Source organism: Berghia stephanieae, chromosome 2 (assembly GCF_034508935.2).
Source record: "Berghia stephanieae isolate SIO BIC M18660-M18661 chromosome 2, UCSD_Bste_1.3, whole genome shotgun sequence".
NCBI classification, from domain to species: domain Eukaryota; kingdom Metazoa; phylum Mollusca; class Gastropoda; order Nudibranchia; family Aeolidiidae; genus Berghia; species Berghia stephanieae.
Window position 1 is genome coordinate 58,957,832 of NC_088361.1, and position 27,848 is coordinate 58,985,679.

The following is a 27,848-nucleotide window of genomic DNA, read 5'->3' on the forward strand; positions in this document are numbered from 1 at the left end:
GCAACGGACTATAGGTATTTTCGGGTTCGAAGCAAAGACCATGCCGTTAAGCCTCACCTTTCCAACCACAACGGGATGTCGAAAGCGTTAGGAGATTAATGGCGCTTGGACACTTCATATAACATATCAGCGGCCAGGAAAATGATAGGTTACAAAGGAGATTTGTTTTTTGTTTTTAAGGATTTTACGGCGCTTGCGACACAATTAGATCATTTCAGCGCCAGTAAAAAGGAAGGTTTATGTTTTATTTAAGACGCTTGCAACACATTTAGGTCATATCAGCGCCAGTAAAAAGGAAGAAAATGGGATAGTAAAAACATTCTAGATGTACAATTAAAAGGACTTGAGGAAAAAGTAAGACAAAGGGGAATTGGTTCAAATAGGGAACGAATGTAGATTCCAAGAGCACACTATCAGTGTACTCAGTTTGAGATTACCTAAAAGTCTCACCCAGACACAAGCACAAGATCCCACTAAGAGAAATACACTCAAAAGTTTACAAATCATGTTAAAAATAAAAATATAACAGTAAACAGAGAGATAATTTACAAGGAAAAATATCTCCCTAAACCATAACTATACATTCGACTGTCTCCCTCCCAGCCAAGGTCGGGACAAAACCAAGTAATCTCAGTGTACTTAGTCTGAGATCACATAAGTCTCATTCCGGCACAAGCACAGCACCCCCCCCCCCCCCCCTCCTCCCTAGAGGAATACACTAAATTGTTTGCCAATCATATATAATATGTAAAGAAAACAATACAGTGCATAACAGTGAACAGAGAGATGATTTACAAGGAAAAAAATATCATCTACCAAAACTAACTATACATTTGACTGTTTCCCTCTCAGCCAAGGCCAGGACAAAACCAAGTAATCTCATTCCCAGACAAAGACAGAAAGCAAGATGGAAAACAGATATAGGGGGATAGAAGACACAGTAAGTACCTCCCTGCCCACTATGGGAGGTCAGGAACCCCACCCAGTTACAAAGGAGACAAGACAGTTGGATTTGTCATTCCGGCTTTAGTCAAGTGTCTCCAACCATGAAGGCAGGATAGAAGCCACTTCAATTCACGTGACCAAGGTCATAAGCGTATAGTATGATAAAGAATATATAGAAGTAAATCTTGACGACCCCATCACCAGCGCCCACTCCAGTGACCGAGACATGGACTTTCAAGGTTTGAGAAGTTGAGTGAGACGCTGGATTTGCAACCTTCCCGAAGCATACCAGTACCCTATATAAATTGGAGTGGCAAACCCATGCAGTATTCAGACATGACGGTAGGATGTTGTTAGCGGTACTGTAAGAGGATTAGGTCACCATGAGCTTGATTACAAGTCTGATACTAATGAAACCTATAGTATAGTAACCTTAATTATATATTGTGGGTCAATTATGACTGACAACAGGGAGAATCATTATACCCATGCTTCGGTTTCATGCGAATATTTCCATCACGTATAAAAACAATACATTGACATTCAAGGAATAAGAACAGTTTCCCTTTAGTTAGGTATCAGTATCAGACTTGTAAAATAAAAAGACTGCTCCTGAAGTTGAGTTGGAATCATCACCACAAGGTAGAGCATGCACACGTGACAATAATTTTTCTATTTGCTTTAATCTTGGTTGAATTATTTTTTTATGCATCCATCCTTTAAAATCAGTTCAAATCCTTTTTATGGTTTTATCAACCTATGCCAATTACTACAGTTGTTTGGTCATTGTACTTATAAATATTTATTCTACCTCGAATTACATGTTAATGAAGACTTATTGTCAAAAATCTAAATATAGATTAAAGAATTTGCTGACAACTGTATGGCCAGACGCACTTAAAATCTTTTGAAAAGTAAAGAGTCGGGTTTTCAAACTTTCTATATTAATATGCACCCAGGTAAAAGATCAGTAAAAACAAAATTAAACCCTGCCATTAAAAAAAATATTCATATATAGAATTAGAACGCGAACAACAAGAAAAGGATGAATAATAAAAACAAGCCAATATATGGAGACTAAGATGATTTAATGATGTAGGACGAACCATAATTTATTTAGCAGTGATTGTGATATAATAATTAATTATAATGCTCCTATCTGTCAAACTTACCAAAGGGTAACATTAAAATCATTTAATAAAGAGACACCATACATCAGCCCAGTAATGCATTAAAACTAGTGCTTTTATTCCCTTTCTCTCCTCTCTGTCTCTCTCCTCAGCATTCATTTAGAATTACAAAGGACCAAAAAATATTTTTTTAAATACTGATTGATATTTTGGAATCTTAACAGAAATGCCATTCAGATACTATGAATAAAGTAGATTTAAAATTATTTATTAAAACGTCACACTATCCTTTAAAAAAGAACCAAAAAAAATAAAAATAAAAACACGCACAAAAAAACCTGACATTTTCAATTTATTATTCCTACAATTGTGAAGTATAATTGAAGTACAATGATTGATAAATTGATACCATTTTGCATAGGCCATCTTGCAGTGTATCCTTCTCATGGAAATTTGTATTTGGAATATAATCCTCTCCATTAGGAGAGGTGAAAAATAAAAGGAAAAATGACAGTGGCGTATAAAAAATACACAGTATTTATTAAGCTATTGAAGGTGCATGTTTGATGATTTAATATATAGTTTTGATGTTGAAACAGAACAGAAAAAACAATATATTCTACAGCCATGTCAACAATCACTAAATATATAAGACTATTTAAAATATGTGTATAGAAGTTGATTGATAGATGCACATCTTCTGTCATCTCACTCATACATTTAAGATTATTAATATTAATTATAGTTGAATTCAACGCAAGACACTTGCAAAAATTTATTTAGATCTACTATGTGAAGCAAAACAAATATGAGAGTACATGAATGGAAAGGTAATTGCAGGAAGAAAGGATAAAATAACTACGAAAGCATGTGGCAGGTTAATAATTATCCCTTCTTTTTAAATTATTTGTTTTTGCAAGCAAAGAATGAACTATCACACTCATTAAAAAGAGTTACAAGCTTAGAGAGAGGTGTTTATTCAATATCCGAAATCATATCTGCCTGTTAAGTATTTATTGCTGAGAGGGAGTTACGACTTGGATATATTTCTTTAGTTCCACATTTTTAAAAGCAAGATGTGAAGACGCATGCTTTGCTTGATTAGGTTATCTATAATCCCTTCCTTTCGTCGTTTTCCATAAATCAAAAACTGAGTAGTAATTGACATGGATCTTAAGGGGAAAAAGAAAATTAAAATTATTTTTAAAAACATATATATATTAATGAAAAAAAAAAAGAAATAAAGGAAAGCAATGCCATGCAGTAAAAAGAAAAGGAAAGACAAGTGTATTCAGTTATTTTTCTTGATATAACTTTATTAAAATCAGCTACAAAACATGACCCTCCTTGATGTGAGTTCTTCAATCAAAATGTGGTGATGAAACATTCCTAGTACATTGATGGTGACATTAGTAGTAGTATACAGTAATGAGTTATTAATGACAATGCCCGTCCATTATTATAGATCGTAATGTATGAATATAATTGTAAACGTGTATATTCCATCACCACATTTTGTTTGGATCGAAAAATGTTCCAGCATTTTAATCTCTGTACATAAATAGAAATATGGTGCAAGCGACTTTGTACAAACTGCTTCATCTTTTCCCTTTTATTTTTTGAGTCAATACTTGTTTTGTCTGACTTAATTCAATAGAAAAAGGTAGAAATGTCTTTCCTCATCACAGAAAAAATTCTTAGGTTGGTAAACTTCTTTAATTTTCTCAATTTTTTTAACAATAACGTCTTAAAAAGCAAAGACAATTCGTTGAAAAAAAACAAAAAAAAAAACCCAAAACAGCCTAAATATATTGCAATTGAAAAATGGAAGTGTAATATATCACAAATTGATTTTGAAAAGACAAAAAAAGCAAAACTGTCGCATGAATGAAATGATGAGGAAGCTCTTAACATTGTCGACAAGACAAAAAGGTTAAAAAGGGCCTCAATAGCCAGCCAGCTCTGCAAATGTGGAATCCAATTCGTCTGAAATGGACTTGTACCTCTCTTTTTCTGCCAGCAGCTCGTCTGAAAAGATGAAGTAAAATAATTATCATAAAAATCCAATGCTACATACCACTTAATCCATATATTTGAAATAAGTCAATATTAAAACTGGATATCAATGACTCCAAGTCACATACTATTTAACTCCAATAATATGTCGTTTTCTATTCTTAGGCAAAATCACTCTTCAACCTATCTATAAATAATGGGTAAAACTATCCAACTAAATATTTTAATTTGACATGTGACGCAACTGATCATGTCCACTTTTTAATCATTTACAATGTAAAGGTTTCCCCAGAGTTTAACTGTTTGCGTCCAAATCCGTCAATGTCTACTGAATAGAAGACTTTTAGGCCAGTATTATATTAATACTGTAAAAATACATTTACTGTAACTTTGATGATAACAATATTTACAAGTAATTGAATAAATAAATAATGAATGATAAAAGAAAAAAAAAGAAAGTAAGAAGAAAGATTTTTGGAATTCATTTACTTCATCAAAATTCTAAACAATAATTAAAAAAAAAAAAAATTAAATCTAAAATCCATATTATCACATACTAAAATCCAAAATACATAAATAATCAAAGAACAACCTGTCACTCAATTTATAGCTGTCCAATTTCCTCAAGGCATTCTTCCATGTCTCTGGTTAATTGAACGTTTTGGTCCTTGACACAGCTTAAATCATCTGCAAACAAACACAGCAAGACACACCACAAACATGCGTTAAGTTAGCATGGTCAATAAACATTGTCAAGTCTCAAAACAGCCCTGTCTGATAGCATGCTACAATGTTAAAGGTTCTAAAGTATCTCTCAAGTAATGTAAGGCATGTCTCACACTATGGAAGGGCTCACACATGAAATTATAAAAAACAAAACAATTTGGCATCCATTTTTCAAATTCAATTTCACTCTGTTGCATACTAGTTGTTATCATTCTTAATAGCCTGATATCAAATTAATAAGTACACAAATACATGCAGCACTATTGACCGACTAGACCACTAATATGGCACTTGATTGTAATTTGAATTGATTTAACACAATCTCAAAGTTATAAATCTTAAGTTATCAAAATATGAAGTGATCATTGTTATAAATGGCAATAAATTTTTTTTAGTGTTTTAAGTGAAGAGATAGGTAAATAGATATATACAGTCCACTCCGGAAAATCGCAACACCTTAGGATCAGCGAACATGTTTCAATTAACTGAAGTTGCAATTAACCGAAGTTGAGTTTCCTGTCTACTATTGCAACATTTTACACAAAATATGGCAAACTCAAACCAGTTGTAAATATTGTCTTTAGTCCACTACAGACTGAGCAATTTGATTGAAATAAAAACCATATGGCAGCCCTGTATAGATTTTGACAAACATAAGCAACTTTGATGCAAGCCGACATGTTATTCAGTTTGGATTCATTTTCACTCTTTTGTTCTCAACATTTGTAAGAGTCAAAGAGATTAGCCGTGATGAAAGACTAAGCTCTCACCAAACCTATTGGTCACAATGCAAAGTTGTCAATCCCAGAACAAAACTGTTGTCTATTTGTTGTCCAGACTATACCCAGCCCCCTCTCGTCTCCTATCTAATGGTTATGACATGACAAACCCATACTGCAAAGCCCCGCCCTCTTTTGTCTCGAACAGAGTAGTGACACACTTCTGTAACATTAAGCCCCGCTCACTCTCGATTCTTCAACCTGTCATCCATAATGAAATTTAATCAAAATATTTTGTTTGATTGATTTCTTGAATCTGCCACTTTTTGAGGTCGAAAATTTGTTGCGATTTACAGAATTTCGTTACAATTAACCAGTGACTTTTATATAGAATTCATTCCGCTTCTTGGGTCATGTTGCATTTAGTCGAATTGCGATTATCCGGAGTGTACCGTATGTGTGTGTATATATATATATGTTTGGATATTGTATAAAACTGATATATATATATATATATATATATATATATATATATAAATATATATATATATATATATATATATATATATATATATATATATATATATATATATATATATATATATATATATATATATATATATAGTAAAATTGAAACATGCCACTCGTATTCATTTGGTAACAGACAAATTCCATTTTTCCTTGAAACGAACATTTCTGAGTACAATAACAAATTTTTAATCAAGACGTTTTTTTTAAATTTTTAAAATTTTGAAACCCAATTTAAGTAAAAACAACAAAAAACAAAGCTAAAATCCTGAGATCAAAGCATTTTTCAGTAATGAAGAAAAGAGAAAATTGAATACTCGTGGATTCTACAGTACATTGTGCCTTGAACTTATCCTATAATCAATTCCACATACAGAGGAATAATTTCCCATGCGAAGCAAATTTTGAAGACATTTATACTTGATGAATGCCAGTTGCAATATAAAATAATATAATTATTTGAATGTCTTTAATAGTTAAAACTCCCAACAACCATCAAGTCATAAGGCTGTTTTGAAGTAATTTAACTTAAATTTGACAATTGACAAAACATTAATGAATAGTCATTTTTTGAGCTTTCACTACTACTCAAGATCAATTTTAATTTGTCCCGGGGTCTAAACAATTAAATCACAAAATGAAACTGCACTGAGTAGGTTCAATTTTGAAAGAGCATTAGGGAATGTAATAAACTATTATTAAAAATTGGCAATCCCAATGAAAAGGCAAAATTTTATGTTGTAGAAAGAGATCAATAAATTCAACCCTTCCGTCAATCTTCCTAAGATGTCCTTTTGCTTATATATTCATAAAGGGAATACAATCCATCAAAGATATGTACACTGTTTGCCACAAATCACATATGTTGAAAATGTGAGCAAATCTAGGAGCTTATCATCTTGGCCATTGAATAAAAAAATTAAAGTGGAACTCGAAGCCAAATTATCAAGTTACATTGTAACACTTATTCTACTCAAAGGTCTTCATGGACCCCCCTCCCTCCCCCAAAAAAGATTTAAAAAAAAACAAAAAAACCCCCAACCCCACAATGAATCCTTTTCTATCATTCTCCGTTCACTAAAATCTAATGAAAGTAAGAGGCAAATTGAATATCTTTTGGAAAACTCAAAGGTCTGTCCCTAATATGACTGTTTATCTGTGTTGCCTTTTCTCAAAATAAGAAAAACCGTATTTAAAAATAGATTAATAAAAACTTGTATTATAAAAAAAAGTGATTTACTGTAATTGAATCACAGTAAAAACTGGTTAAACCAAATTTCATGGGGCCTGATTATTTCTCTCAGTTTAGGCATATTTTGATCTTAGCATGGTGGCTGAAAATCATAAAATAATCGATGCATGTAGTTAATTCACGCGATTACAGTTGTTTTTTGCTCACTGAGTGTCATCCTTATATATTGAAGTGAAAAGTGCTGTCTACATCTTCCTTTTAATTCTTGTGACCAAATGTCTCAAAATGGTATTATGTCAGGATAAACCCGATGACTCAAATGAAATTTAAAGGATAAATTATAGAATTCCAGTTAAAAATAAATGCCTTGATTTGACAAGAGTAGGTTTTATTACTCAAGGCTAATTTCATCATTTGGACTCATTTTCTTCATCCAGTTCATTCATACAATACAGTATTAATGCAGTGGGTCACATTATTCTGGGTAATTTAATAGTTCCATCTGAGCTAAGGGTTTAACTCAAGGTTCTGAATATTTTTTTTATCACCTTTTCGCCATCTAAACAGAAAACTTGAGTATATTAGTGCTTTCAAATTGTTGAGACTGTTCATAAAACAAAAACATTTTAAAACATTTGAAACTATTTATTCTATCACTTTTTCTAATTTTGATTTAACCAGTTTTCACTGAAAAAATTTTATACCTTCCATTTTTTCTAATTTTTTTTGCAGTGATCCAACTTCTCTTTCTGATAACTCTGATCTTGCCTCGGCCTGTGCACAAGTATGAATAAAATAATGCATGCAGTGAGGAAAGAATATAAAGTCTTCATAACTTCATAATCTGTGGTAATTGTAAGACAGAGGTAGGTAAATATCATGCCACTCTTAGAGACTCATTCAAATACACTCCATTCAGGATATATGGAGGGAGGTATAGAAAGAAAAAAGTAAGGTCCAGAGTAGATTGATTATTATAAGGTTCAAATTCAACTCGAATTCTTGACGAGACATAAGAGCTGCCCTAAAACTTGGTTACACATCAGATGGTTATATATAGTGAGCAATCTGTCAGATATTAAACAATGGGACAACTTAGATGAATAGTGATTGAGCCAACTTGTTTCTTCCATATGCTAAAGAATAGCATCAAGGAAATGCATACTCTCATCCATTTAAATCTCATGTAAATTTTGCTAAAGGACAAAGAGATAGGAAACAGATAATTAGTTAAAGGTATCTTCTATGTGAATCAGGGTGCACAAATAAATATTGTTGGAAAGGAGTTTGTTAAATGGGCATTTTTTCCACCCGCATGCACACAAATCCAGTATCAAGGTCGGTTGACTGTTTGCACTCTAGACATGCAGACAATGTTTGTACCTTCCAATCTGTCCACTTCTTTTTGCAGTTTGGACACAGTACGTTCAGCCTCAGTGGAGCGGTTCTCAGCCTATCATGAATCATCGGCAATTATTTTAGTCAGATTCGAACATGGGACAAAATTAGAATTGTTAACAAATTAACAAAGGAAAACATATTCATGAATATATTTATAAAACAAATATTGTACATGTGATTTGTTCAAAGTAAAAAATCATTTATGTAGATGTGGAAAATAGGTCACCCTTGTGACTTATGTTTCATGAATTATAGCTCAGAGTAGTGACATTTGTCAGTAAGAGTACCATAATTATCATAAAGAAAAAAAAAAAAAGGCCACAATGAAATGGAAATAAAAAATTGATAAATATCAAAACAAATTCTAAAATATTATAATAAAGGACACTTACATCTTTGAGTCTCTGTGTCAAGTCCCGGATCGTCTCTTCATAGCTGTCCTCTCTCTGTGAAGCCTAATTAACAAAATCAGATGAACATGACCAGATCAGAACCCAAAAGTACATGATGTAGGAGACATATAAACCAAGAACATAAGTTATTTCCATTAATTGCACGAGGAGAGATTAAAAGGGTTGCACAAATTAGTCTTGAATAACGTGTAATAAAGCATAAAGGGTTGAAATGTTTAAGTTTTAGTTCATATTTTTTACAGATGTATTGGGCAGGATATGTGAAATGAAAAATTATCAAAGAAATCACCCTTTTAATCTCATTTCAGCCTCACGATTACATGTGGCTTTTTAAAGATAAAACAATACAAGGGCTCAATCAACATCGGACAAAGAACAATTGCTGCTTAATTTCTTTCATAAAATCAATGAAAATATCTATAATTGTCTTAACTCATTGCTACTCAAATAACGAAATCAAATACTATCCAATATTGATTTGAATTTTTTGACAATTAGAGAAAATTTCAATCAAACTGATTGTCGTCAGAAGTTGCAATTCAATCATTAAGTAGACGAGAATTATTTTTACATAAAAATTTGAATCATTTGGCTCCAACTCCAATAAATGAAATTCAGAAGAGAGCTATCTTTATCATATTAAGAGCAAGAAGTTAAGATTTTACTTTTATAAGATCACCTGACAATGCTCTTGATCAGTAATGCGTTAAAGAATTTAATTCATTAAATTTTCAATGTTTAGATTTAATGATTTAATAGTTGAAAATAAATATATGGATTGAGTATGACACAATGCTGTTAGTAGCATGAGCCAATGAGTGAAATGCAACTGATAGACATTAAGAAGCTTCCATGTGAAAAATTGAACAGGTTTCTTTCTTTCTTTCTTTTTTTTTATTTAAAAAACAGTTTTGGAATAAGCAGCATTGGAACAAATTTTGAGCCAAACATTACGAAGAGCCATGAAGGGATGTATAAAAGTCAGTCTGCTCCTCACCCATATGTGCCGTTACATGGATCAAAAATTTACATGTCTGGTAAATGAAAAGGAATAAACTTCTCAAAAAGCATATGAATTTCAAAACTGAAAGAATAACATCATTTATGTTCTTATAGTACCAAAAAGCTGAATAGAAAATAAATATTACTAGTAATAATAAATTAATAAAATAAAAACGATTTTATCACCATCTTCGTAACAACACACTGAGGCAAGCAGAGAGCAATAGACTGTTTCAAATAGTAGTTCTACTTTGAAGTGTGATAAAACAAATATTTCACTGCTGCAAATGAATCCGGCAATCTTTGATGGCCATGCTTGTTAGACGACAACACACAACAGAAAAAATAAACTATGTTTCCTTTGAATCTCAAGTTCAATCTATTCATCAATATACTTTGATGTCTGAAGTGAGAAGCCTATTTCATTTTCACACAGCATCCATACTCTTCTTGAATTTACCGACACACAAAAGCTGACCTCAACTCCAAACAGAATAGACATTATTTTAACTGCTGAAGATTATAGATGGTTATGGCAACTACCCGAATACCATTCTTCAAGAGTTAATTTAAAGATAACAATGCTCTCAACTGACCTAAAACATTTCAATGATTAATACTGATGTACATAGTAAAGTGGTAGTATTGTGGAAATTTCCAATTAGAAAAATACAAAAAGGGAAAGTCATACACTATTTGAGGATTGAATGGATGGATAAAATAATGACATGCAAGCTGATCGGGCTTAAAGAGGATATTTTTAAAGGTACAATATCCTTAGTCTCAGTTCACTAGGCAAGAGTTAGAGGCTAAATCATATGCGTCTTAGTGTACAAGGTTAAGAACATCAAATCCTTCGGAGGCCCAAAATATACTCATGCACACCTCAGGATTGTCTTCTTAACTAAAACTGATTGAAAGAATTAAGACCTCATACGTTGCAGGCACTGATGGTTTTGGAGATCAATCATATACATCCCTTCAAACTGTTGGCTCAAAATAAAAACGATAAAAAACAACAGAAAAAACAAAAACGAAACAAAACACAAAACAATGGAACATTTTAAAATGAATACTGTATGAAACATAAACGTAAATGTTACACATAGATCAAAATCCCACACTACAGATAGAAAATAACAAGAAAACTCTTCACCATACATTTATTGAACAAAAGCAGAATTTCAATAATCTATCACTGTCATGAACAAAGCAGAATGTCAAAATGATTTTTTTTTAAAACCAAAACAAAAAAACCCCAAAAAACAAAACAGGTAAGATCTGCACACATTCACCATATTAATAATTTCTATATCAAACTTTAAAAATCACGTTTCAAGCATTCTTAATACATTGAAAAATCCATCAACTCATTATTATTATTTTCCTATCTATTTATTTATCTTTTGCGAGCACTAGATACTTGATGAATATGTGCAGCATCATTGAAAAAAAAAACACATACAAAAACAACAACAAAACAACAGCAACAAAAACTTTCACTTAAATGTGGTTCATTGCATGGATCTCCATTAAAATAATCTGGGACTAAGTCTGTGAATTGACAAAACTAGTCCACTTTCCATCCTGGATAAAATATCATCAAAAGCATTTTGGCACACAACATTGTTCATAGACAGTAATAGATCCTTAACATCAGGGATGTCAGCAACAAAAGAAGTATGATTAATAGCAATTGAATTATGGATTTAAAAATTCATAATTTTGGTAAAGTAATTGAAAAGGTTTAACAAAATTAAAAATTCTCATTACTGACATCCGTGCACATTTAATCAAAACAAAATAAAAAGTAAAATGACAAAGTAAATAATATGACCTATGTATGGCAAAGGTTAAATTCAAGTCATTTCCATAAATTTAAAGGACAATGAAAATGTTTTAACATGGTTACATAAATAAAATCTACCCTTTACCACTGACTTGTCACACATTCAAAAACCTCTGTACACGATTTATTGGAAACTTGTCAAAGGTCAATGCATTTTTCCTTGACCCAGCGTCATAATATTTAATGAGCCTGCATGACTTCAAAGGGTTCATGAGAGATTAGCAAGTGACTCTGAAGTAGCATGAGAGGTGAAAATCAAGGGTACCCATTTACACAGGAGCCGAATATTAATCATGGCTGGAGTTTTCATCAACACAGTCATAGGCAGTAAAACTATACACTTGGCTCATTATTTAGTCAAACGAGCATGAAAAATCAAGTTTTTGTTGATTGACTGGTCACTTCTTGCAAGCCAGGACAAGAAAAAATGCCTCTTTAAAAATGATCCTTTCAATGAAAAGGATTGGGTCTTAACAGATCAAAACCAAACCAATGTAATATTTGAAATATTGAGAGTGAGTGGGACAATCAGTATCTTATTCAAATCATCAAGCGAATGAGCGTGTAGGTGTATTAATTCCGGAACAGTCATTTTTCCTATCCAAACCATTGAAAGAATGTATATCCATATCATCTCAACACCATTGCTAATTAACAAACTGAATTTATCAACAGGAAATGAATATCATCTGTTTATAAAAACTGATATCCGTTTTTTGAAACCACAAAACTTATTAAAAGACTTATAACGACGACAAAATGTCCACAAGACTGTAAAACTTCCGAGAAATTACCATACGACACGCTCACAGCAGAATATCAACTGGTGGGAAGGTTTGCTTGTAAATATATTACGAGGTAAAACATAGGAAATTTTGGGCTCTCCGGAGAAACAGCATGCATGAAATGCTTTCAACCTCACTTGGTCAATTTACTATATTTAGGAAAAATATTATTAAAGAACACAAATCTTATTTACTAGAAAGATTTTAAAGCTATACAATGGTAAGTTCTTTTGATGAAAAAAATTTTGAGTGATAACGGCATGAAGTAACGGACACCATGCAGGTTGTTTTGTTTTTAATCCAAGGAGGGAATGAATGAGAGCGAGCTTTAATCAGGTAAGTCTACCTCTTGTTCACTGATTTCCAAAGATTTCATATTGTTGCCCACCACCTTCAACTCTTCTTCCAACTCAAGGACTTTCCTGCAAGAGATGATCAAGTTAAAAAAAAAAGACAATAACTAAAGGGCAAATGAAAGGAGAGGCAGAGCCAAACCACAGGCCAGGCCCTTACCTGGTTGTTTTGGATGGACAGCGTTTTGATATTGTTACCCACTACATGGAGCTCCTCTTCTAGTTCGTAAACTTTGCTGGAAAAATGTAAGAAAACAATTGACCACGGGAGAAAATATATCCCATCTCATCAAGGCAAATTAGGGGATATAGGGAAGGATAAGTTTATGATAATTAATTCAGCTTTTCTTTTTTTTAAAAAAAGAATAATGAAAGGAAGCTAACGGCAAGAATATTGTCCATATTATGAACAAATCCAACAACCGTTCATGCTGTTAAAAAGTATGGGTGGCTTCTAGCAGCTTTTGAAGACAGATCAATGGCTATGATAAAAAATGCATTAGTGAAAAAGTAAAGGTTCACCATGTGTAATTATTTTTTTTTTTTATAAAACCAAACATATCTTTTTTCTTCTGATGTCTTCAGCTACTGCAGATATTGAGTTAAAATCGAAACCAAAGCTGGAGGAACAAAACATTGCAAGACCAGACCATACATCAACTCTGATGTGAGAGCAAAGACAAACTTGGGATTTTCCATGAACAAGTAAGGATTAATTGGTGGAATAAGCTCACATTTCAAAACAAACATGCTCTGCAACTGAAGATAGTTTCCATCACAAATCATGAAACACTAGAAAGAAGAGCTTACTCATACAGAGGGAGTGACAATTCAAAACTGTCCAACCAACATAATGTGGTTCTTACAAAAATTGAACTATACAAAACGCATGTCACAATGCAAAATCAGACACACTCAAAAGCGATTGAGGAGATTGACATTATTTTCAAAAAGGAATAAACAATAATTATACCATCCTTCCTTCCCTCTTATAACTTGCCCTGAACCAGCCAAGGGCATAAGTTTCATATAAATTGAGACAACCTATTATCAGATAAAATGAACTACACAATTCTTACTCATTTCATCAATTGGATTTTTCAAAAATAAAGAAAAATCGAAAAGTAGCATACATCATCATACAGCTTAGAAGGCAAAGGGATGAAGGAAATAAGTGCTAATGTAATGCTATTCTTACCTTCTCCTCAAAGCGCTCTAGTGATCTAAGGTTATTGGTTAGCACATGGACTTCATCCTCTAAGGTCTTTACTTTCCTGTAAAAGGGGTCAACAGCAATCAACATACATGCAAAAGGGCAGCAAGACAGACAGACAAGTCCAATGACAAAGTAAAAAAAAAAATTGTAAAAAATGATGCGGTATGACTTGTAAGTTTAGCAAGTGAACTGTGAGTAGTGGTCTAGAATTCGGTAGTTTATCTTCTCTCAGGACATTATATATATATATATATATATATATATAATGTATTGGGTGCAAGAAAAAAAAAAACTGGAAAAAAAGTATGATGCTGTTTCAATAAATGTAGAAATCAGAACCATCCGAAATTTGACATTATACAAGAACAAAATCATAGATGAACACTTGCCAAGTTGAATTAAAAATCTTTTACTAGTTAAAAAACTATGCTGGTTATACCATTGTCGTTCGAAAATTGCCATATCAAAAGTTTCCAAACTTGTCTTGTTTTCAGTTTTTGCTAAAAGCCTACAGAATAAAGTTGTCTACAATTAAACAAAATCAGACATTTCAATGAATAGATTTTACCATGAAAGCAATATGTTTTTCAAAAATAAATTATAGAGTCTGGCAGAATAAGTTGGCAGCAAAAAGACACACACAAGATTACATTTCACTGATCTCAACCACAAAAATGAATGTGCAAAATTGTTTAAAAAATAATTTCCAGACTTTGGTTCACTTTTTCCCCTGAGCGGTCATTTGTTTTTCAACAAGACAGGACACATTCCAACACTAGCAACATTATACTTTCTTACTATTTATAGAAAATGGCATTCAATTTATTCTAAAGATGAAAGGCCTCCAATGAGTCCTGTCTTGAATCTAATGGATTGCAGCATTTGGTCATTGATGTCCCAGGTGGTTTATAATGGTCGTACATCAGTTTACAGAGAAGCAGAGTTAAAGGAGTCAGTTTAAAATTCTTGGGGATCGTATCACAATTCTAGACTTTAGAATCATTCATTGGATCATGGAAAAAAGGCTAAAGCAAAAAGAAAGATCTACAGATCATATCAGAATTTGAGAATTATGTTAAAACCTTGATATGGCAAATTTGAGGTGTATTTATTAAAACAATCGTCAAATCAATATTTTTCAATATATTTGCGTGAAAATTTGTGTACGTCATTTTCAATAAATTATTTTGATTGTGGTGAAATCTCAGACTGGTCCGGAAGTTACAGGCTTCTAAACTTTTCCAATTTTTTTTCTCTCTCACCAATATATATGGAAGACGATGAAAATTTTACTTCTTCTAAGAATCTGCAAAACCATCCATGATGTAGTCACAGATGAATTTCAAAGATTAGTGGTGTCGTTAACTGCTGTTGAAACATTCCTAATTCCATAATCAGATAGACAATCAGAAAAATAACTGCTAGCAGAGTTTACAACTGAGCATACAGTGGCTAGCTGCTCATTTTGTTTTGTAAGATGGACGACTGGAATAACTAACCCGCAAGAAAAAAATATAAATACATCTTAAGAAACGCATTTCTTCCTTACTTTTGAGAAAGATCAGGATCTAGAAATCTCTAAAGATTTAAAATAAATGACCACTCTGCTAAATGTGTGAAACAATAAATCCAATCTTAAGGGTTTCTTTAACACCATGCATCAACAGCATGACATGCATGTTAGTTGGTTAATTGAAAAACAATGCCGGTGGATGAGAGGATTTATGCATGTCTGAGACCTATGATTTGATGTGATCTGTTCACTGAGTATAAATGTCATGTGTAAAAACAGGTGGTGATGAGAGTTGAAGGTAAGATATAAAATAAAAATGATAAAATGTTTACACAATTTCTAAAGAATGAATCGTTGTCACAGTCGAAAAACATGATGTCATTTATATAATTTTTTAAAAAATATTAAAAATATTGTTCTTGAAGAGATAATATAATTGTCACAGATGAATCTATGAGTTTGTATAGTAAAGTAGGTGAAGTATGATGTAGCTTCCCTAATGCAATAAGAGGTACAGAATGTCAAATAAATTTTTTTAAAATAAATTTAGTGGACAAAAATCAAACAATTGCAATCAATATGCTGCAACAGGAACCATTCATATAGAAATACAATATGTTATATCAATGATACCTTAAACAGATGACACAATGATTGGTTTGCGGCTAATTATGAAAGTAAACATTTTAAAAGGAGAATTATGTATGTACTTATACTAAGTAATAAATATGAGGGCTCATACGAAATCTTGGCACAAGTCATATTGTGTTTTTGAGATATAGACCCCTCTCCTTCTCCAAAAAAGAGTGACATAGTACTGTGAATCAAGATTTAACATACTGTGATACATCTATTATGACACCTAAAATAGATAAACTGTTCCCTTTTTCCATTCCTTACTGGATTATTTAATCTATATATTTGTCTAATTCTATCCTTTTACATTATCAATAATCATAAATTTGGTTTCTGCTTTCTTCCTCAGGCTATTACTGTAATATATATCTCCAAAGTTTCTTAACTTGTTGATGAAAAACTTTCTTATTGAATATATCAGCAGGCATATTAGTTATAAAACTACTGCACTAGATACTATTGATCGGAACAAATTTGAAACATAATTCTTTTCACCCCTTTTATGCGTTTATGAGTTTGTTTTCCGTTCTTCTTTTTTTTTGTCTTTTACTTGAACTTACGTTTTTAAGTCTGAAACCACCAAGAACAGAAAGCACAAGGAAAGGAGCAATCTGTACTTACAGCTTATTCTCTCCATTGTGAAGCAATCAGATTTGAATTAAAATCAATTCCAGCATTTAAAAAAGGGGTTGAGAATAGAAATTCTGCTGGTAAAGCTTCTATCATGACTTTAGTTAGTAGATGGAGATAATGTATTTTTGCTTATCTTTGTGAATGGTTTTCTCAATTTTAGATCTAGTGGCAAGATTATTTTTTTTTAATCTGCCAAATTGATAAAGAAACAAAAACAAAAACAAATAAACAAACAGACATTTTAGATCTAGTGGCAAGATTATTTTTTTTTAATCTGCCAAATTGATAAAGAAACAAAAACAAAAACAAATAAACAAACAGACAAACAAATAAATGAAATGTTCACAATGTTAACCATAATCACAGATTCCAATAACTTTTCTTCTTCTTAGTTTTGCTACCTCTCTTTAGTATGAGCCCTCACAAATATAATGACTTTAAAATTAAGAATAAAAATTTGATATAAACAATTGAACCATACCTTTCTAAATTCTCAGACTTTGTTTCAGATTTCTCTAAATCGCCTTCTAAGACCACCAATTTGCGGGCTGCCTAATGTTTGCCACATGGGAATCATGCAATTACAAATAAAAGGGATGCTTAGCTTTAAACTTAAGTATAGATCGTCATATCTTTGGGTTGCTATACACTGAGCAAGACTGAGTGTTTGGGTGGTAAGACATGATAATGATCAATACAAAATGGTGATCAACTTGCTCAATGTATTACAAAAAAAAGTTCAACCCTTAAACCAATGGTAATTTTGAAAATCTGTCTATTTCATGTCGATTTTTTATGAGACATCAAAATAATTTTGAAAAGTTTAAAATGGAAATTGAAAATAACCAAATGAAAATTGACAGATGATCAAATAATATGCAAAATGTATTTTCAACAAAAAAAAACTAAAACACTCCTTCTGGTTTCATAAGATATCAATTTGGGAGGTAAATAAAACCAAAATATTTGAGAAATAAAAGTGAGACAAAAGAAACCAGAAAAAGTCTGTGAAACATTGACTGTAATGACAGTGTCTGTTTCCACTTACGCCTCAGCAGCTTCCAAACGGGCCTCAGCACGTTCAAGGTCCACCTCTGTAATAGCCAGCTTACGGGCAGCCTGCAAATGGCCATAATAGTTTTAAAATACCTCCTTAGATTTTTTTTTTTTGGGTCACAAGTAATACAAAATGCCAACTACAAATGTTACTCTTGCCACATCATATATAGAACTTAGTTTGTCACGTCGGTCAAATAAATGAAATTGACTTGAAGAAAAGGGTCACCAAAACTGAATTAATCAATAAAAACTTGGTTCGTGGAATAAATAATGAAGAACTATGATAACAACAAACAAAAAAGAAACTTCAAGAGTGTGCTGGTATAAAAATTGCTAAAATACCACAATCATTTATTTTCGAAGGACATAGTGACCAATTTTGATCAGATGCTATAAACTAGAATCTAATGTTTGTTATTATACCATAAGATTTATATCTAGTAAACAGCGATTATCTAAATGGCTCTTACAACAACCAAAACTCAACCCGGGAGCTTCCATAATGAGTTTAAATAAACTGTACCCAAAAGGAGAAATGGACAGGCATGAGAACATGCACGGACATTGAATGAATACTTTTATAGAATCTTCTCCTAAATACAATGTTTTAATACGGGAGAATTAAAAAGTTATTAATTTTGCAAATGCATACTAAACTCAGTGTCAAAGATTATGACTGATGATGTACAATGTGCAACTTAATCAATCGCGCATAGCTAACTACCAAACAACATGCTAGGCGGTACGAACTGTTAAGTACAAAGTTGTTGAAGATGTTAATGCTCATGCTTGGAAGACAGGAGGTTTCAATGTTATTCATGCATTTAAAAAGCAGTCTTTGAATTGTGGCAACAACTTTGAAATGGCAAGACATTTTAGCATCATGCTTGTGACACCAAGGGAGGGGGATGGGGAGGGCGGGGGTTGATTTGTTTATGGCCAAAGGTATAAGAGGATGGGACCTGGAACATGCTGACACCTGGTTATTTGGTAAAATTTGTGGGTTTTTTTGGTATTTTTTTGTTGTTGTAAAATTAAAAACAATCAATGGTAAACAAAACATTGCCAGATCGTCACCTGAAATTTGAAAGATAAATTGACTTTTGAAATGCCTTTTCTAACTGTTTCTAATGCTAGATTTCTCAATCTTTTGATAATGTGATTCTTATTGTAAGCATAAAAAAATCAATTAAAAAAAAAAATTGTACCAGTAAAATTTAAGCCAAAATTATTTCAACACATGAAATGCAGCACAAGTAAACAGTCCAATTTATCTTGACAGATTAGCCACTTCTCCTAAGTATAATCTAATGCAAGGTTAACATAAGTTAATAAAATAACAATAACACTGTGAACAAAGATGAACTCGAGATGAACTGAAATTTGTTAACTTAAAAAAAACCCCCAAAAAACACACATACATGCAAATCATCTTTTCTGCCTGTACACATGTCTGCTGTCCAATGCTGGTAAAATCTTGTAATTGTAGAATATTTTTTTTTAAAAAGAGAAACATCCTGAAACATTCCTTTCAAAACATGTTTAGTTTAATCTAAGTACAGTTAATTGGAGTGATCTCAGAAGATTATGAAACAGCTGGAACGAAATGAGGTGAACTAGTGTGCTTATTACAAATGTTTTTGTGAATTTCGTTGGTTTTCTCAAACCCAGCTCTTAGACTTATTACAAGATTCTACCATGAACAGAAGATGTATTTACTTTCACTTGTCAATTTTATACTACAGTAATCTATAATCCATATTTTGGATGAGATCATTTGAAAAATAGAAAAGCCTTATGAAAACTATTGCATCATAGCTTTCCTAATATCCACTTTAACATTAGATTAGTACATCGTTTTTAAATTACTAGGATTTCTGGTCTCAAAAAAAAAGAAAAGAAAAAAAGACAAATGCCAAGCCTGTAACAGTAGAATACGCATCAGATTATTTGCCAAGGTTTATCAATGGATAAAATATTCACCAGTGATGGAAAATACTTTTACTGCCAACTTCCTTTTCTGATGAATCAAGAGGGTCTCGAAATGAATGAATTGATATTCTTTGGATGATAGAGAAGATGATTTAAAAAACAAAACAATAGTTATACTTATTCGTATCATGGCTAAACTTATTTTTATAATAACTGGAATTTAGTTTTTATCTTTTTCACCCTTAATACAAATGTAATTAATTGGACTAAATATTAAAACAACAAGATAGTTTTCCAAAAGTGACTTGTTTTCTAAACACAACACAACTTTTAGGAACAATGATCATTCTTGAGCACAGGGTGCTTGGAACACTAACAATCACATTTGATAAAGCATCCATTCAAATCGTGAAAAAAAATGTGCTTGAAGTTTTTTCAATCAATAATGTGCATGTAAGGACAAAAAAAATATGTCCCTCCTACATATAAGTGCAGACAAAGTGCCATTAAGTGGCAGTGCCCCAATTCAACTTTTAAATACAGATACCAAATGAATGGCTTACTTGACACTTTTGAAGATACAAACAAGCAGAAAAGACATAGTTTAGCGAATTCAAAATTAAATCAATTTAGGTGGGGGAGAACAAAACAACACAAGCAAAATATCTAAAAGAACTATAACTGATTAAACAGAAATTACGCTGAAAAAAAAAATAATAGATGACTTGTTAAACTATTCCTCTGGATGACCATAACTTTAAGCATTTAGGAAAAAGAGGAAAAGTCATTTTAGCATGTCCTTTGGAAAGAAAAAATAATTTGAAAACAACAATATATATTTTTTGAGGTAAAAAAGGAGCTGGATGAGGAAATTATTGCAAAATGATAAAAACAGTCAAAGTCATTGAATGTAAAGATTTGAATATAAAATATAATTCACTCCAGAGACAGCTAATTAACAACAACTAGAATGCTAGTGTTAAGAATCATGTGTGTTAGTAGTAATAATCAATGCAACCAATGGTGATCAAGTGCAAGGTTAAGTCTTCATTACAGATCACAGTGCATGCCAGTAGTAGTATCCGTGCTGGCAAGCCAATCACCTCATCATATTTTCTCTCAGCGTCTTCTGCAATGTATTTGGCCTCTTTGAGTTGAGCCTCCAGACTGTCTAGTCTCTCATCATCAGCCAAGCTTCGGCTTTCGAGCACCTTGCGACCTCTGATAAGATAATAGAAATTTAGGATTAAATATGGAACAAGACATGGTTAATAAGAAGAACCGTTGAAAAAACCCTCTGCCTATAGAAGAACCAACTTGGTGCAGCAATTCTGAAATATTCAAAGAAAAATTAAAATTAGTTTCAGCAATATCAAACTGCATTTTTTGCACCATGGTCACCACTGATGGCTCAGATCATCTTGTGGTAGAGGACAATGTATGCTACAAAATGGTTTCAGTGATGACCATGAGCATATTGTGCAGTAGCTTGCTGCTTGGAATGATGGCAATATGGCTTACCTCATCGTATCTGGTTTCAGCCTCACTGGCCACCTGCCTTGCATGAGCAAGCATAACTTCTGTTTCTTCCAAACGTTCTGCCCCAGTATACATTTTATTTTCAAATGTTCTCCTTGATCTGATAGCAATTATAAAAAAAATTGCAATCCAAACAATGGGAAAAACATGCAAGAAAAATGTGAGAAGCTTGAGCTTTGACTTCAGAAGATCATGATATAATCTTCTGAATGTTTACATTGTTTTAGTAATATTCCAAAAACCAGTGCAAAAACCAGTTTTGTAATGAATGACCCTAGAATTATAATGCATCAAGGGTCCGGCCCTTTTTAGTTTTGTTGACTGGATATATAATAAAACTTAAACTTTATCGACTTATCTATCTTATTTTCTGTTTGAAAAAATATCAGGTCGAGATAAAAATCACAGACAATTAAATTTCATCATTTTGACATAAAATGGATAGAGGTAATGTTCCAACACTAAAGTCAATATATTATATCTGTAAGATATTACAAAACAAGCCGAAAGAGTCTTATTTGACTTTCTTGTCTAGATTATTGTAATTCTCTTTTGGTAGGCCTTCCAGCGAAAACAAATTTTAAAATTACAGAGCACTGAAAACATTGCAGCCCGTATTGTCACTAGAACTGCTGTATAGACCAAACAAACATTCATGAATCCTTATTGGTTGCCTGTTGAGGCACTTATTAATTATAAAATAGCATGCATTTGCCACGAAACTGTTTCTAAAGAAAAGCGTCACCTACCTTAAAGATCATCTTAACTTTTATTCACCTGGGTGTAATTTACGATTATCTACAGAGTCTTTTAAAAAACCCATATGGTTAAAGATCTTTTAAGTTTGCAGGGCCTCAAATTTGGAACAGCCAGCCCGAGAGAGAGGTCGGAAACCCCACCCAGCAATCAAAGTTTGATCTACAAACACTACTAAAAATTGACAAATAGAATAAATAAATTTAATAAATGACATCTGACAAAAGATCCACGATTAAAATAACAATAACAAAGTGAATCTACTACGAGGAATGTGCAGAAGGTCTCCCAAGGTCACTTCCGTGATCTACAAATGTTTCAGGCATGTTGCAGAATTGTTTAGTTTTTGTTCTTGTATTTCTTCTTTGTCTTAAGGAGAAACTGGCTTAATGATCATTTTTTCTTGCAGACGAAGTAAAGGATTTCAGACGGCAGCAAAACAAAACTCAACCAAAGACATCCGTTTGGGTCCCTAATTAAATATTCACTTTTACATGACAAATTCGCAAAAAAATATTGCCGGCAATGTTCATATGAACAATCATAAACGTCAAAGAAATAGTGATGTCGAGAATTGGACATCGGAACTTGTCATAAAGAAATATAGCAAATTGTGTCAACTTGGTGTGTGAAGACATGAAGATAAGACACACTGCAAATGTGTGTTAGGGCAACTGGTGCATGCTCTACCAACATCAGAACAACACGACGAAGCGAGAGCTAACAGATGACAATCGGGAAGCAAAGAATCCCTTTGATTGCCACGGTACGAGAGAGAGAGAGAGAGAGAGAGAGAGAGAGAGAGAGAGAGAGAGAGAGAGAGAAAGAGAGAGAGAGATTGAGAGAGAGAGAGAGAAAGAGAGAGATAGAAAGAGAGAGAGAGAAAGAGAGAGAGAGAGAGAGAGAGAGAGAGAAAGAGAGAGAGAGAGAGAGAGAGAGAGAGAACGAGAGAGAGAGAGAGAGAGAGAGAGAGAGAGAGAGAGAGAGAGAGAGAGAGAGAGAGAGAGAGAGAGAGAGAGAGAGAGAGAGATATTTGGTGCACGACGTAACTAAATGTTTCAGTATTATCATCCACAGGTCTACATTTCCTGTATTTTTTAATGTTAATTTAGGCTTTTTGTTTTATATCGTAGCAAATAATTTCTTAATAATTTCTTTAAATTTATTTTTGTCCAATATTATGTCCTCTGAATATCTGCATAGTGTTAAGTATTTTGAAAGAAGCATATTATTAACCTGCGAATGTGTGTTGGAACAAAATCTAATATATTAGAATAATGAAAAGTTATTGTTATATTCAAAATGTTAAATCATTTCTCTTTAAGATGTTCTATTATCTTCATTCCATACTTTTAAGCTGGAAAGTTATATTGATGGCCCGTTGATCAAACCTCTGAAGTAGCCTCTTTGCGATACTATACTTCAGAGGTTTGATCAACGGGCCATCGATATGTTTCTTTCAAAATAAGGTTACTGTCCATGGCTTCAGACAGCTTCATAATTACTTCAACTTCAAGTTACCAGTTTGAGAGTTGGCTCGAAGAGCTCCTTGGCCAATCCATTGACCCCTGTCTTCTCGGGCATCAGGTCCATCAGCGTGCTATGTTGGCGGTCATTCATGCATAAAAGGGAGGTCATCTCTTTGCGAATCAAATCTGCATCTGACATTCCTAAGCAAAATGTTAAAAAAAGAAAAGTAACTTAATCATTTGAAATCCAAGACTGTAAATCGTATGGTAAAACTCTTGGTTGCAAAACAGTCTTAGATATTCATGATAGTGTTTCATCGAGAAGGCCATTTTGGCAGTGCAGTATGTAAGCAAAGGACTCTTGCGATGAACTAAATCATTTGATCTTTTCGGAGTATGGATCAGTCCAACCTTGGGAGTGCTTTTCCGAGGTTACAAAATATTCAATATTGGTCAAAAACTGTATTATAACAAAACCATCATCAAAGTCAGTAAATATAAATATATTAAAAGAGTAAATAGAGGGTTTAAGTAAGACAAGATTAAAAGTAGATTTTAATTTAATTTAAAGTGCAACCAAAAAAACCCCCCCAAAAATAAAACACTATTGCATGTTACTCCCCTTTGTATTATTTCAATGATGTAACAAGTCATGGTGACCCAATTCAATACAAGTTCAGTTCGGTGAAGAGATGGAAAAATAATTTTTAAAAGGTGAAGGTCAGAAGTCATTAATTTTTCGATATATGACTGCTTACCTTGACTTTTGATTTAAATTGTTTAAGGCAATAACACGATTACATCACACATTAATGCATTTTTAGCTTGGCTGGTTTATTCCTATTACAAACACACACACACAGGCTCACACAAGTACGCACACACACTTTGATATGTACCTAGATATGTGTGCATTCCTAGGAGTGCTGAGAAAAGGCTCAAGGCCCCCTCAACCATGGCAAGTTCATGCTCAGCATGCAGGGTAATGCCCCCATTAGATGGCTCCACAGCATAGGACAGCCAGTTAAGAATATGAAACCTGTAGAAAATATATATAATAATAATAATAATAATAATAATAATAATAATAATAATAATAATAATAATAATAATAATAATAATAATAATAATAATAATAATAATAATAATAATAATAATAATGTACAATGATATAGCGCCAACATCTCATGCAATATGAGCTCTAGGCGCTTTCAAACAGATATAAGAGGGGGAGGGGGGGGGGGAATGAATGTCATTTCAAAATTTCTACTACCCCCAATCCCAGTAATTAACCGTGTAATGTTTTAGTGATATGCCATTATTTTACCAAAGTTAGTTATTATTCATATTCTGCCAGTTGACAAAGAGATGTTCTCATTTCTTTAAAATGTCAATGAATGTAAGAGTACTATAACCATAAGGCAAAGGAACAGTCAGAACAGCATTCTTTTTCTTTTTTTTTTTTTTTTGTCGTCAAAAACAAAGATTAGAACCAGATCCATTTGTGTGAGACTTGATTGCTCTGTCAAATAAACAACCAGCATACTTATAGTAGTAAAAAAATGCTAATAAATTCCTAAATAAATTTTTTTAAAACTTTTGATGAAATGATCTCTAGATATCCTTTGAAAGAACCAAAGGCCTGAATAAAAATAAATAAATCAAATTACCTTTCCAAAACAGTCTGGACAAAATAATCTGGATCAAGCTTGCAAGCACAAATCTGAAAGTGAAGCCATGATTAATATCATTTCATTTATGACACCAAACCGAGATTCAATTCACAAAATACACTTTATTACTAAATTAAGTATCAAAAAATGTGTTCTCGTTTACTCTTTTAATATTTTTATATTTACTGACTTTGATGATGGTTTTGTTATAATGTGTTTCTATTTCATTGAGATTGTCAAAAAACTGAAATTAACAGCTCCAAAATGTGCTTTATTCTTATGTAAAGATGAAAAAAAAATATTGAGACAAAATAATGATCTTCATTATAATCACAAAGATGATGGTGACGATGATGTTTATTTGATGATGATAATAATGATAACTAATAATAACCAACCTGCAGTAAATATAGATCTGCATCAGCCATAGAGTAACAGAAGTGACATTGAATGTAGGTCATGGCCTGACCTTTGATCTGAATGCCATTCCTCACCCACATCCCAGCATAGATCTGAGCTAAGCAGACCTTTAGAAAAAACAACATAATTGTAATATTAAGAACAAAAAAACCCAATAATAATAATAATAATAATAATAATAATAATAATAATAATAATAATAATAATAATAACAATAACAATAATAATAATAATAATGATGATGACGATGACGAGGAGGGAGGAGGAGCAGGAAGAGGAGGAGAAGAGTGAGGAGGAGGTGGAGGAGAGTGGAGAGAGTGAAGAAGAAGAAGAATAAGGAGGAAATAGAAGAAGAAGAAGAAGAAGAAGAAGAAGAAGAAGAAGAAGAAGAAGAAGAAGAAGAAGAAGAAGAAGAAGAAAGAAGAAGAAGAAGAAGAAGAAGAAGAAGAAGAAGAAGAAGAAGAAGAAAAGAAGAGAATTATAGTTGGATAATCATTCATACATAAGTGAAGTGAGCCAATGCGACCACAAAAATCCAAAACACAATACATCATAATTATTACATATTCTGATTCATATGCTCGCAGGACAGGACAGAAAGACCAATAGCTCATCAATGCCATCACATGAAGCCAAATAAGAATGAGCATGTGTCACTGTAGTCATTTAGAGCCATTAAAGCCACAGTTGAGCTCTAGTTATTTTCACGTGTCACTGTAGTCATTTAGAGCCATTAAAGCCACAGTTGAGCTCTTGTTATTTTCATGTGTCACTGGAGTCATTTAGATTTAGAGCCATTAAAGCCACAGTTGAGCTCTAGTTATTTTCACGTGTCACTGTAGTCATTTAGAGCCATTAAAGCCACAGTTGAGCTCTTGTTATTTTCATGTGTCACTGGAGTCATTTAGATTTAGAGCCATTAAAGCCACAGTTGAGCTCTAGTTATTTTCACGTGTCACTGTAGTCATTTAGCGCCATTAAAGCCACAGTTGAGCTCTTGTTATTTTCATGTGTCACTGTAGTCATTTAGAGCCATTAAAGCCACAGTTGAGCTCTTGTTATTTTCATGTGTCACTGGAGTCATTTAGAGTCACAAAACCCATATTGGAACCATTTTTAAAAAAATATGTCAGTGTAGTCATTTAGAGCCATAGGAGCGAAAGTGGAGCTACAGTTATTTTTTCATGTGTCACTGTAGTCATTAAGAGCCATAAGACTCACAGGGGAGCAACAGTTGTTTTTTCATCACTACTGTCGTCATTTAGAGCCACAGACCCACAGTGAAGCTTTAGTTGTTTTTTTAAAGGTATTATTATGGTCGTTTAGTTCTAAAAGACCCACTATAGAGCCAAGATTGTTTGTTGTTTTGTTTTTTTCAGAAATCTGTAACACTAAGTGAACAAGAACTGTATTTTGCAATCCTTTAGAAAACGCTATTGCAAAGTACTTTTCACTAAATCTAGCTTGGCCTGGTTTCCTAATCACAACTAGGTGGACAGAGGGATCTGAGAGGAAAAAAAAACAACAAAAAAACAAAAACAGACAGCACATGGATGAGAACCAGATCCATTTGCGTGAGAGTTGCGTGCTCTGTCAAATAAACTACTGGGATACTCAAAGTGTCAAACATGCCAATAAATTCCTAAAGAATTAAGAGAACAAACCTGAATTTGAAGAACGTGCATCATAATTTTTTTCATTAGCTTTTCATGAGGCACCAAATTGTTGAGGTCTATGCCGTGGTGCTTCACACCAGACATGATGAATGTAGCCAAGTAACGATGGAGAGGGAGGTGAAAGGTCAGCTGATATGGATTGGGCTGGGGGTTAAAAATTGAGACAAATTATTTTGGACTCTCTCTCTCTCTCTCTCATCAACCCCTCTCTCTCTCCCACCCCCCCCCCCCCCCCCCCCCCTCCATTTCTCTCTTTTATTTACCTCA

The 27,848-nt window shown here is 32.8% G+C and overlaps 1 protein-coding gene across 26 annotated transcripts in view; it reads right to left on the reverse strand.

Moving 5' to 3' along the window:
* Positions 1-2,016: 2,016 nt before the first annotated feature.
* LOC144965237 (tropomyosin-2) overlaps positions 2,017-27,848 on the reverse strand; it is a 68,693-nt gene continuing 42,861 nt past the window's right edge. For 3 of the 26 annotated variants that reach the window (XM_078900365.1, XM_078900356.1, XM_078900372.1), the window contains 7 exons: positions 21,152-21,269; positions 18,106-18,176; positions 14,258-14,333; positions 9,050-9,112; positions 8,640-8,709; positions 4,684-4,778; positions 2,017-4,103 (listed from right to left, as the gene is read on the reverse strand). In XM_078900365.1, coding sequence (XP_078756491.1) covers positions 4,696-4,778; positions 8,640-8,709; positions 9,050-9,112; positions 14,258-14,333; positions 18,106-18,176; positions 21,152-21,269 — 481 coding nt within the window. In that variant the 3' untranslated portion in view covers positions 2,017-4,103; positions 4,684-4,695. Of the gene's footprint in view, positions 4,104-4,683; positions 4,779-7,960; positions 8,031-8,639; positions 8,710-9,049; positions 9,113-13,052; positions 13,129-13,219; positions 13,296-14,257; positions 14,334-17,538; positions 17,610-18,105; positions 18,177-21,151; positions 21,270-21,569; positions 21,688-27,848 lie in introns of all 26 variants that reach the window. The other 23 variants (XM_078900366.1, XM_078900357.1, XM_078900373.1 and 20 more) reach the window with 10 other exon arrangements.